This window comes from Pimephales promelas, chromosome 21 (assembly GCF_988280905.1).
Source record: "Pimephales promelas chromosome 21, fPimPro1.hap1.1, whole genome shotgun sequence".
NCBI classification, from domain to species: Eukaryota; Metazoa; Chordata; class Actinopteri; order Cypriniformes; family Leuciscidae; genus Pimephales; species Pimephales promelas.
Genome location: NC_142789.1, coordinates 7131483 through 7143406, shown reverse-complemented (window position 1 = coordinate 7143406; position 11924 = coordinate 7131483). Strand labels below are relative to the sequence as shown.

The window sequence follows — 11924 nt, the reverse complement described above, 5'->3', positions numbered from 1 at the left end:
TTCGAAAGGTGGCGCTAATGTTCCCAATGGTGTTAATCGCCGTTACACACCGAAGTAGTTGCGGGGAAGAAGAGTAATACGTAATAGCTTGAAAAACCAACGTGTCTACAATGGGACTAGAGTCTATTTATTCATTTATGATAAAGCGCATGATGGCAGTAACCGATGAAATATTCGACTCTGTAAAAGACAGTATAATTGAATATGAGAAGGAGATAGAGCGTCTAAAGCAGGAGAACTGTTCTCTGAGGAGCCGAAACTGCAGCTGTGCAGAAACAATCCTTGGTCAGTACCACATTCACTATTATAAAACAATAATAAACAAGAACTCCATTCCATCTATAATTACTTTCTTAAAGAGAGTTATCCAATGTTAACAATATTGAAGTCATATTCCTATAGAGAAAAATAACGTTGGTAATACAAAAACTGCCATGGTTTTACAATGTTTTAATGTGACATGCAATACCATGCTTTTGGTCATGAAAATGGTATTAATTGAAGTAACTTAACTGTTTAGTTGAAGGTTTTAGCATTAAAATGCTGTTAACCTTTTTAATTGGCTATCATCACATTGTTTTAATGTGAGTAAACTGCTTTATTGTGAGTAAAGACAGACTCTTTAATCAGTTTCTCATTTTAATGTTCTTTAAAGTAAATTTAATAAGAGAAGTCCAATTGATTTTCGAAAACTTTACAGATACAAAATACATCAGGTTACTCAAGTAAACTGGGTTGTGATCTGCATTTCACATTATTACTGTTTATTGTTTCCCTGTTTTTACATTTAACGACTAATCTTATGCCTCATGTCACACAGATACTCAGAGAAATGGATGTCTGCAAGGTCAGACGGGTTCAGAACCGTCAGAAATACAAGTGAAGTTGGAGGTTGCCAGTGTGGTGTATCATGAGCCTCCTCTTTCTGAAGCAGTCACAGGGCAGGAGCAGTGCCTCTCACTTCTGCCAGTGGTGATGCTGAAGAATGAAGATACACAGTCATCAATCACAGTTAAGTCAGAGCTGTGTGATAATCAGGCCAGTGAATCGAACTCATCTGCAGTGCATTCTGGCAGCAGTTGTCATGTTGAACTTAAACTAGCTGAACAAGAACCGTCGTCTCTTCAACTTGAGCCTGAAACCTTTGATGAGGTGTTACAAAATGCAAGGCGAAAACGTCAGAGTGCATTATGCACGATTTGCAGCAAGCCCTTTAGGAACAATGGATATTTGCAGAAACACATGTTAGTACACCAAAAGGAGAGGCCTTTCTGCTGTGGTTCATGTGGGAATCGTTTTAAAACGAAATCCAACTTAAAAGAACACGAGAGACTTCATGCAGGTGATTATCGCTATAGCTGCCCAAGATGTGGAAGGAGTTTTTCTCGATCAAATCATGTCAGAAAGCACCTTAATGCAGCTATCTGTCATATGCATAATGCATAATACATCAATCCTTAAAAATGTTTTATTAGATACTGTATTGCAAATTAAAATATCAAAACAAATATCTTAGAGAGAAGTCTGCTCTTTTTTAATGATATAATGTTATTATATGAAATATTATTTAAAATATTTTGATTGCTTTATGCAGCGCCTGTAACTCCAGACAATTTAAGTAATATACTTTTCCCTTTTGATGCATCCATATTTTAGGCCCTAGTACAGACCCAGCCATACGAGGTTCTCAATCTGGCTCCTTGCATACTATATTATATTCTACACATTTTCAAAGGTTAAAAAGCAAATGTGGGTCACATGGCATGATGCTGCTAGTTTTTCTTATCCAACAAAACAAAGGTCAACAATCCCTTTATTTATTTAACATCACTTATAAGCAATAAGAATTTGAGTTTTATAGTTTTAGGTGATGATAGCAGTGATTCTGGTGCAAATTCTGTTATACCCAATGGCAGTTTATATTATATTAGTGCAGATTGTTTTCTTAATCCCGCTCCCAAGAATTTCTAACCATTACCGCCCGCACACACAACATGTTTTTTTTCCACTCCTGCCCGCACCCGCAAACATGCTTGTAGAAATTGTGAAAAAATAACACCAAAATTAGGGTTATGCTAAACGTTCAGAACAACAGAGATAAAAATTGTGTTTAATTAATCTGACTATAACATAAAGTAATGCTAGCACCTCAAATGACAAATTCATTCAGCCAGCTTTTTATAAGCCTTAAAACTCAGCTGCAGTCTGGCGTTTTTCGTCTTTGTCGCAATCTGCAATTGCAGTCATTCGCGGAATTATCAACTTTACGCGAGTTGTACCCTCAACACGGCACAACATGGATGAACACAATGTTTGAGGAGAGTGTGTGGCGGTCAGTTGCCGTGCCAGTCGATACTGGCATTCAGAATCACAGATTATTCTTTTTGGAATTATGACCAACATAAGAATTTTCACCGGAAAACGTCATCTGAACAAGTAATAAACATCCACTTTTGTTCTGATATTGCAGTAAATCAACCTTATTAAATCTAACAATCGCTTATAAGTTATCATATCAAAACCGTGCGATTATACTTTGTTATGATTATAAATTGTTAAAATGAACGTAAACATGGCATGACTACATGTAATATCCTTCCGATATGTATCCTTGTTTTCGCATGGGTCCGGTTGCCGTCTCTTTTTTTCTCTATCCACTCCGAAGTCCGAACGAAGTCTTTAGCATTTTACAACGGGTGAATCTGTTGTCACTGGTGATTGTCATTTGAACCTTTCTGGATCTGCCATCGAATTGATAAGTTTAATTATATCAAGTGCTGTGAACAAAGGCTATAAATCTCCACCTCCAACATGCTCTCACGCAATATAGCCTACTAGCCGAGACTCTTCTTTATGTGTATAGATGTGACGTAACGACTCAATATAGCCTTCTAGCCGAGACTCCTCCTTTATGGGAACAGATGTGATGTAATGACGCAAACACATGCTAGAATCTCCCGTGGAAATCCACCAGTACCACTGGAATTAAAAACATTATTATAAGCTTACTGCTTTGAATCGAGCTAAGGCAAGCAGATAGTTTTGGACACTGGCTGGTTATGTATTTTCTCAAATATGTATTTTGGATCGTTTTTAACTCAAAAAAGCTGTGAACTGCAACTTTAAAACAAAACATCACAACTAGTGGAGCCTAAAAAATATATATTTGTATATGAGACAACACAAAAACCCATTAACCATAACAGTAAAACTCTAGTAACCTAACCAGGCACTCAATTTAATTGAATCAATTTCAAATTATATATATATATATATATATATATATATTTACATACAAAAAATTATATCACTGGTGTTTATGTAGCCTAGGTAATTAACATATTGCAAAAAGTAAATAGCCTAAATACTAAAAAACATAAAACGTACTTTAAATTACAAATTAATTTAATAATGAATCACTTGGCCTAGCTTGCTATGGAGGGAGAGAACTACGGTGAACTTTATTTGTTGACTTCTTTCTTGTTACGTGGTACTGTGGGACCCATGCTGTATTTTTTGACTGTCCACTCCCACCGCAGCAAAGACTGCCCTCTCCCACAAGATTTGCATTGGGACTTGGGGTTTGCGGGATCCCAATCCCAATGCAGCTCTCTATATATTATATGATCTACTACAGCAGATCTGCTTATGTTAACAAGACAGGAACTACTGTCATGGGAATGCTAATGCTTATCTCCTGAAAATAAGTTGATTCCAAAACTAAAATACAAAAGGTATTCAGGTAGTTTCAGTACTTATAATGTATAAACACAACAACTTTGTATTAAAAGATGTGTTCTTAACTAGTCTAATGATTTTGTCCACATAAACCTTGAAAAGCCTCATTTTAATTTAATCTTAATTTCAACATACAATTCATATTCATTAAACACTTCTTTGTCGAATGAATGCACTATTGCATTCTGTACAACAATGGGTGAAGTGCAAACTGGCTTTGTTGAAAACCTAGTGAGCTGCCTTAGTTGGCAGCATCCTAACTGAAATGTAAATAAGTGTAGTATGGCTGGATTTCCAAGCAATTTTTTGAGCATCTTTATCATGGAGAGACGCTGGTATAATCTTTATCATGGCGATATCACGGTGAAACAAGAAATTCCAGTTCTCTCTCTGTGAACCTCTAGGTGGCAGCAATATGCTAAAATTGGTGTCTCCATCTTGTGTGAAAGAAACAGAACTTCTGATGAGACGCCATCACAATGTGATCAATCCCTGGGGTATTAAATGAAAGAGAATAAAGGATTTCATGAATGAGAGCTTTAGTCCAAAAAATGCAAGTAATTTGCCAACGTTGTGTTTTCAACTGGTCCTCATTTTTGTAGACTTCATTACAATAACATTTCTTTTCCTACAGAAGGACAAGCAGAAGATCGGTCAGTAGAACCACTGGACTCACAGATCTCCCATGTGGAAATAATTCTACAACCAGACAGTGTAAATGTGGACACAAACCCACAGGACTCTACTAAATTAAGTCTTTCTGATCAGGGACCTGAAAAATTTCACAGGAAATCTGACAGGCCAATCAAGCTTCCCCAGAGCGTGAAAAACTGCATACCTTTGCCACAAAGTGATCGAAAACATCCCTGTTCGTATTGTGGCAGAAGGTTTTTTACGAGATCTCATCTCGCAGAGCATTTAAGAATTCACACCGGTGAAAAACCATTTGGATGTAATAAATGTGGAAAGTGGTTTGTACAGTTGAATCAGGTAAAGGCACATATAATTAAGCATCATGAAGGAGATCTGTCACAGATATCAAAGAAAAAAAGCCAAAATTTGTAAAAAACCGGTCAGTGGCACCTCATTGCAGTACTTGAGATAGAGGGGGGTGGAGTTGGATCCAGGTCTAAGGGGTGGAGATGGGTAGGATTAGGGATCAGGGGGTGGAGATGGGAAGGTTTAGGTATATGTAAGGTGGGAGGAGTTGGATCTGGACCATCTCAAACCGATTTTGTCATCACCGCCTCAAAAGAATTTAGAGTAATGTTAGTTGTTAGTAATATTTTGTTTTACAGAGTCTTTCATCTAATTTGTGGAAAGGAAATGGAATTCACATATATTTCCGCATATCATTTCTGTCATTAAAGGAGATTTCAAAGTGATTTTTTAAAAAATTGCTACCATCTGCACTATGTGTGTGTGTGTTTCTGTCCTTGGGTTGTTGTTTTTTTAATCTGAATGCACACTGTGGCGACTGACAAGGAGGACGAGGCTGAGGGCCATGAGAGAATAGCAGGAGCCAGAGGCGTGATTACTGATGAGTGGGCAACAGTTAAGTTATTTCCAAAAACTGCAAATAAACAATGATTGGAATTACCTAAGACTTTGATGTGTACACGTGTGCCCGAATATGTTTGATTGCGTGTTGCGGCTGATTGCGTGTTGCGGCTGATTGCGTGTACAAGATCGATGCGATAAAAGTCTATCGCAGTCTGGATGCTTACAATTAATTTCTTAGCAGAAAGTTTGGGAACATTTGTTCACAATGTGGATTACATCTGTCTTGTGTTTGGTAAGTACGGAGGCGTATTGCATTCACTTGAAGAAAAAAAATCAACTCTGTTTTTCTGAATTAATGAGTTAATTTTTCATGAGACAAAAATTTGTTCTCTGTTTTTCTGAATTAATTAGTTAATTTTTCATGAGAAAAAATTTTTTTGCTCTGTTTTTCTGAATTAATGAGTTAATTTTTCATGAGAATTTTTTTTGCTCTGTTTTTTTGAGTTAATGAGTTAATTTTTCATGAGAAAAAAAGTTTTTCTCTGTTTTTCTGAATTAATGAGTTAATTTTTCATGAGAAAAAAAATTTTTGCTCTGTTTTTCTGAATTAATGAGTTAATTTTTCGTGAGAAAAGTTTTTGCTCTGTTTTTTCTGAATTAACTCGTTAATTCAGAAAACAAGAGCAAAAAAATCCATGAAAAATTAATTCGTTAATTCAGAAAAACAGAGCAAAAAAAAAATCCATGAAAAATTAACTCATTTACGGAGCCCCTCTAGTCCCACTTTGGTAAAAAAAATTAATTATAACTATCTTGTGGCCTCAAGATACTAACTCGTGGCCTCAAGATATTAACTCGTGGCCTCAAGATAGTAACTCGTGGCCACAAGATAGTAACTCGTGGCCACAAGATACTAACTCGTGGCCACAAGATAGTAACTCGTGGCCACAAGATAGTAACTCGTGGCCACAAGATAGTAACTCGTGGCCTCAAGATAGTAACTCGTGGCCACAAGATACTAACTCGTGGCCACAAGATAGTAACTCGTGGCCTCAAGATAGTAACTCGTGGCCACAAGATAGTAACTCGTGGCCTCAAGATAGTAACTCGTGGCCACAAGATAGTAACTCGTGGCCACAAGATAGTAACTCGTGGCCTCAAGATAGTAACTCGTGGCCACAAGATACTAACTCGTGGCCACAAGATACTAACTCGTGGCCTCCAGATACTAACTCGTGGCCTCAAGATAGTAACTCGTGGCCACAAGATAGAGTTAGTATCTTGAGGCCACGAGTTACTATCTCGAGGCCACGAGTTAGTATCTCGTGGCCAAGAGTTAGTATCTCGTGGCCACGAGTTACTATCTTGAGGCCACGAGTTAGTATCTTGTGGCCACGAGTTACTATCTTGTGGCCACGAGTTACTATCTTGTGGCCACGAGTTACTATCTTGAGGCCACGAGTTACTATCTTGTGGCCACGAGTTACTATCTTGAGGCCACGAGTTACTATCTTGTGGCCACGAGTTACTATCTTGAGGCCACGAGTTACTATCTTGAGGCCACAAGATAGTTATAATTATTTTTTTTTACCAAAGTGGGACTAGAGGGGCTCCGTACTCATTAATTCAGAAAAACAGAGCAAAATATTTTTTTCTCATGAAAAATTAACTCATTAATTCAGAAAAACAGAGCAAAAAAAATTCCATGAAAAATTAACTCGTTAATTCAGAAAAACAGAGCAAAAAAAAATCCATGAAAAATTAACTCGTTAATTCAGAAAAACAGAGCAAAAACTTTTTTTTCTCATGAAAAATTAACTCATTAATTCAGAAAAACAGAGCAATTTTTTTTTTCTAATGAAAAATTAACTCGTTAATTCAGAAAAACAGAGTAGATTTTTTTTTTCTTCAAGTGAATGCAATACGCCTCCGTAGGTAAGCAAGTCAAACAGCGTTAAAGACATATTTATCATGGTTTGTCCGAGGAGGTTACAAGTGGGCATTTCACTTGCATTGCTGGGTCAGTGAAGTGATTACCTCGATTTAGACCTACATAATATCTTGTATCTATATAAAGTGTTCAAAGAAAGAATTGAAATGCATTTCCCCGTCGTAAAAATCAGGCACATATAAATGGCAAGAGAAGTGCTAAGTGAAGAATTATCGAAGAAAGCTGGAAAAGAATATTATACTCGGAATAGTTCAATAAATGTGCTGTTTCAGTTTCTGAATAACAGAGGTTTAATAACGATATAGCATAGAGGGAATGCATTGACGTCACTTTCCCGCGGGACAACCCCCCCTCAACCTGACTGAGTGGCAAAAGATCTGCTGCGTGACTGGATTTAATTTGGGAAACTGCGAAAATGCGACTAAAATGAACAATTTTATCAATTTAAAGTTTTGTTGGTGATCCATATTGACATGCTGCCAGGAATCGTGTTGCCTGACATTTATGTTTGCCTGATTTCGACACCGGGGAAATAAAACCAATATAGATCTAAACATAAAGCAAATTTTCCTGTGAACGCTTTATATAAATACAATATAGATCTAAATCCAGGTGATCACTTATATCAGTGTTATATATAGCCTATATATCATCATATCGTCCAGCCCTAGTTTTTTTCTTTTTTTTGGTCTGTGTTTATTAAAAAAACATCCAATAATGCAGAAAATGCAATGATAAAATAATTGATGAGTTGTTAAGATATATAACAATACAAAATATATGGGTATGATTATTTTCACCTAAATTCAGCATATTGTCACAAAATGATAACTGCAAATCCACTTTTTGCTGACTGGAGTCCAGTTGTTTCTGTGAATTGCAGTGATCCATTTGCTCCTCTTTCTATAGCAGTCTGTAAAAATATACCTCCGATTTTTTATAAATAAAAAAAAAATCCGGACTATAAATCGTGTTTTCCCTGTCATCTCATGCTATTTATTCCACAGTGCATGTATAATGCATGTAACGTCAAATAATACAAAGTAGACACATAAAGGTTTATATAGATAGATATCTATCTGTATTTCTTATGTCTGTGTGTCAAGTAGACTTTTCGCTGTGTTTTGGTTGATCTCTTGGGGCACGTGCGGCAGAAAGGAGAGAGAGATCCCGTTGTTTTCTTTATTTTTAAAAGGCATGCCATTTTCATTTTAATGTAGCCTATACACAGTGGATTAAGGGGGATTTGGCAGGTGGGGGAACCCTCAAATTTTGTGTTTTTCATTTTCAACAGGGAAAAATTACTCACCGTAGGACAACATGAGTATCGTGGTAGCTATAGCAATACTTTTTGGGCCAAGAGTGTCGCTCTGGCACCAAGTATCACTTATTTACTTGATGGTTTTATTTTGGCCCATCTACACTGATATGATGATGATACTATCACTATGCTAAATTGCTTAAGACTGGGACAAAAATTGAGCTACACCAGCCCACATTATCATCCCCAGCCCCACCCACAGACATGTGTATTTAAATGTGAGGTATTTCGGTTCAGGGGCATGCTCCCCCGAGAAAATTTTGATTTCTCTGATCTACATATGTGCAATTTAAGACTTTTGGTGGCCAAAAAAAGGATAATAAATATCCTTTAAAACCATGTCAGTGGGCATTAGGTTATTTTGTCAATATCTGCTTTCTCCTCATCTACATCTTTTCTCTCAGTCTCCTTATCCTGTCCTATTTCTTCCCCTCCTAAAGTTGAACTTTGACTGATAGTCTTTTCGTTTGTGTCAGTGAAGAAATTAAACATGGGCTTAACTGATATTTATGTTTTATGAATCATTATCTTAAACAAGTTAATTTCCTCAAGGCTTCCAAGTCAGTATTGCCAAGTCAAGTCAAATATAGATTGCATCAAAGCAGCTTCACAGTGATAACAAGAAAATGGGTCCAGGCGCAGGTCCACCATAGAGGGTCCCTCGGGATAAACAGAGAGACTAATATTAGCATAGATGCCATCCTTCTTATGAAATACCAAGTACATCAGGATTTAGGGGACATGTTCCCGGTTCCGGCTGATCTAAACAATGCAGCCTAATTTTGAATTAAGGCAGTCTATAGTGTTTTATGTGTATGCTATAGGCCAAAGAGATGTGTTTTTAGTCTAGATTTGAACTGAGTGTGTCTGCTTCCTGGAAAATGTTGGGAAGATTGTTCCAGAGTTTTGGTGAAATAGGAAAATGATTTACTGCCTGCAGTCGATTTTGATATTCTAGGTATTATCAACTGGCAGGAATTTCAAGATCACAATAGTTGTGAAGGACTATAATGCGTTAAGAGCTCGCTCAAGTACTTGGGAGCTAAACCATTTAGTGCTTTGTAAGTGTAAAAAGGGCCACAAAATCGATCCAATGGCGGAGATCGATTCGTGGTGAAGGTTTCACGCGTGTTCCGTCTTTTCAATGGCAAAGTGATGTTTAATTAAATGCAACACATTTAATTTTATGTATTAACTCGTTTCTTCTGACACCATAAAACGAAAAGGTTTATCAATGATATCTGTGCATCATTTAATACGTTAATGCTTGACTATTCCTTTTAACTTAATGAAAATAAAGTCAAAGTGTGTTAGAATAATCAAGTAAACAATTTATTATGTCAGGTAAATGTATTACAATTCCACAAGGTAATCAATGCAAACCATCAAATGTTTCAAAGAACTTTACCCAACATATTACATGAGCTGAGGCTAGAAGACACAACATCATGGGCTGAACTGAATACAGAAAGCCACCCCAAACTCTAGTTACATCTCCCTTTATAATCAGACCTCACCTGATATGTAAATCACCAGGTTACAATGGAAAGTTACTGAACCATGTTTATTGGGGGCAGGCCATTTGCTTGGTGGTAATTTGCATCCAGATAACAAGGCAGAAGGTGTTAACTCAAAGACACACCCTTTTGTGTTCAAGATATTTCTATAGTCTTAAAACCTTATTACCATTTCTTTTATTTATTTGGGAATGAGACATTATTACCAGTTACCCTGAGACTTTCAAAATGATATCAAACACTCCTTAATTATCACATTCACATTAAAACCATATTCTTGTGTGAGTTTCCTCTGCAAGTGTGTGTGTGTGTGTGTGTGTGTGTGTGTGTGTGTGTGTGTGTGTGTGTGTGCGTGCGTGCGTGCGTGCGTGCGTGCGTGTGTGTGTGTGTTGTTCAAGCAAGGTCCTTTTGTCTTTAAAAGACACTGGTCAGACTGAGTTCTAGTTTTCAAGTCTTACATAAGTAATCAGCAATATTTAAAAATGTATACAATGTTTAATAGGCAGCCAATGCAGGGTTAACAGAACCGGGCTAATATGGTCATACTTCCTGGTTCTGGTAAGAACTCAAGCTGCTGCGTTTTGAACCAGCTGTAGTAGTATGTTTATTAAGCGTGCAGGGCAACCACCTCTGTTTTTTTTTGTGGGGGGGGGAGGGGGGGGGGTTCAGAATTTAGTAGTAGGAAATTATTAGTCATCGAATTTTTTTTATACCAGCATAACAGTGAAAGCTAATTCCATGTTTCTTAATGATATCTCCCAAGGGTAGCATGTACAGAGTGAACAACAGAGGTCCTAGTACCGAGCCTTGTGGTACGCTATACTGAACTTTGATCAATAAGACATCTCTTCATTTACTGCTACAAACTGATAACGGTCAGATAAGTATGATTTAAACCATCCTAAAACAATTGCACTAATGCCAACATAGTTTTCAAAGTCTATTTAGAAGAATGTTGTGGTCAATTGTGTCAAATGCAGCACTAAAATTAAGTAACACTAATAGAGAGATACAACCACGATCGGATGATAAGAGCAAATCATTTGTGACTCTAATGAGAGCTGTCTCAGTATGGTACGGTTTTAATCCTGACTGAAAATCCTTGCAAAAAGAAACATAGTTGTGAGGATACTGCTTTTTCCAGTATCTGACAGAAAAGGCCGATTTGAGATTGGCCTGTAATTGACTAATTTTGTAGGATCAAGTTGCGTTTTTTTAACAAGCGGTTTTATATTAGCCAGCTTAAAGGTTTTTGGTACCAATCCAAGCGACAAAGACGAATTAATGATATTAAGAAGAGGATCTATGACATCCGGAAGCATCTCTTTCAGTAGCTTAGTCGGAATAGGGTCTAACATACAAGTTGTTGATTTAGATAAATTAATGAATTTGCAAAATTCTTCCTCTCCTATAGCAGCAAATGAACCAATTTATTTCTCAGGGAGATTACAACGTACCCCTTGATGCAATAGTGTAGTAGATGGTTGCATAGTTATAATTTTGTCTCTGATATTATCAATCTTATAAATAAAAAAATTCATTAAGTCATTACTGCTGTGTTGCTTGGATGCTTCTGAGCTTGAAGCCTTATTTTTCATTAGTTTAGCCACTGTTTCAAATAGATACCTAGGATTATGTTTATTTTCTTCTAATAAGGTTGAAAAATAAGCAGATCTAGCCGTTTTTAAGGCATCTATGTATGCGATCGAGCTCTCCTTCCATGAAATCCAAAATATCTGTAGTTTATTTTCTTTCAGCTACACTCCATTTTTCTGGCTGATCTCTTAAGGGAGTGTGCTCATTGTACCACGGCGTTTGAATATTTTCTTTAATCTTCTTTAAGCGCAAAGGAGCAACTGCGTCTAAAGTGCTGGAAAAGTGTCACGGTATGTGT

At 36.9% G+C, this 11924-nt stretch overlaps 2 protein-coding genes across 3 annotated transcripts in view; both read left to right on the top strand.

The window, feature by feature from the left end:
* On the top strand, positions 1-4513 carry LOC148970105 (uncharacterized). 2 transcript variants are annotated; one of them, XM_089125261.1, is made up of 3 exons: positions 16-285; positions 821-1011; positions 4373-4513. In XM_089125261.1, the coding sequence occupies exons 1-3, from the start codon at positions 111-113 to the stop codon at positions 4397-4399; spliced, it is 393 nt and encodes a 130-aa protein (XP_088981387.1). In that variant the 5' UTR covers positions 16-110; the 3' UTR covers positions 4400-4513. The 2 variants fall into 2 exon arrangements, with proteins under 2 accessions (XP_088981386.1, XP_088981387.1); XM_089125260.1 differs by lacking the exon at positions 4373-4513 and having other exon boundaries at positions 1-285; positions 821-4276.
* Positions 1261-11924, top strand: part of LOC120464201 (serine/threonine-protein kinase pim-2) — a 32422-nt gene continuing 21758 nt past the window's right edge. Inside the window, exon 1 of the mRNA XM_089125351.1 lies at positions 1261-1342. The gene's annotated coding sequence lies outside the window, so the exon portion shown is untranslated. The remainder of the gene's footprint in view (positions 1343-11924) is intronic.

Bases quoted from the DNA above. Each gene is read 5' to 3' on its own strand.
- LOC148970105 (XM_089125260.1), top strand. From the start codon at position 111: ATGGGACTAGAGTCTATTTATTCATTTATGATAAAGCGCATGATGGCA. The intron at 286-820 runs GTCAGTACCACA...CATGTCACACAG, and splicing joins CTGTGCAGAAACAATCCTTG to ATACTCAGAGAAATGGATGT.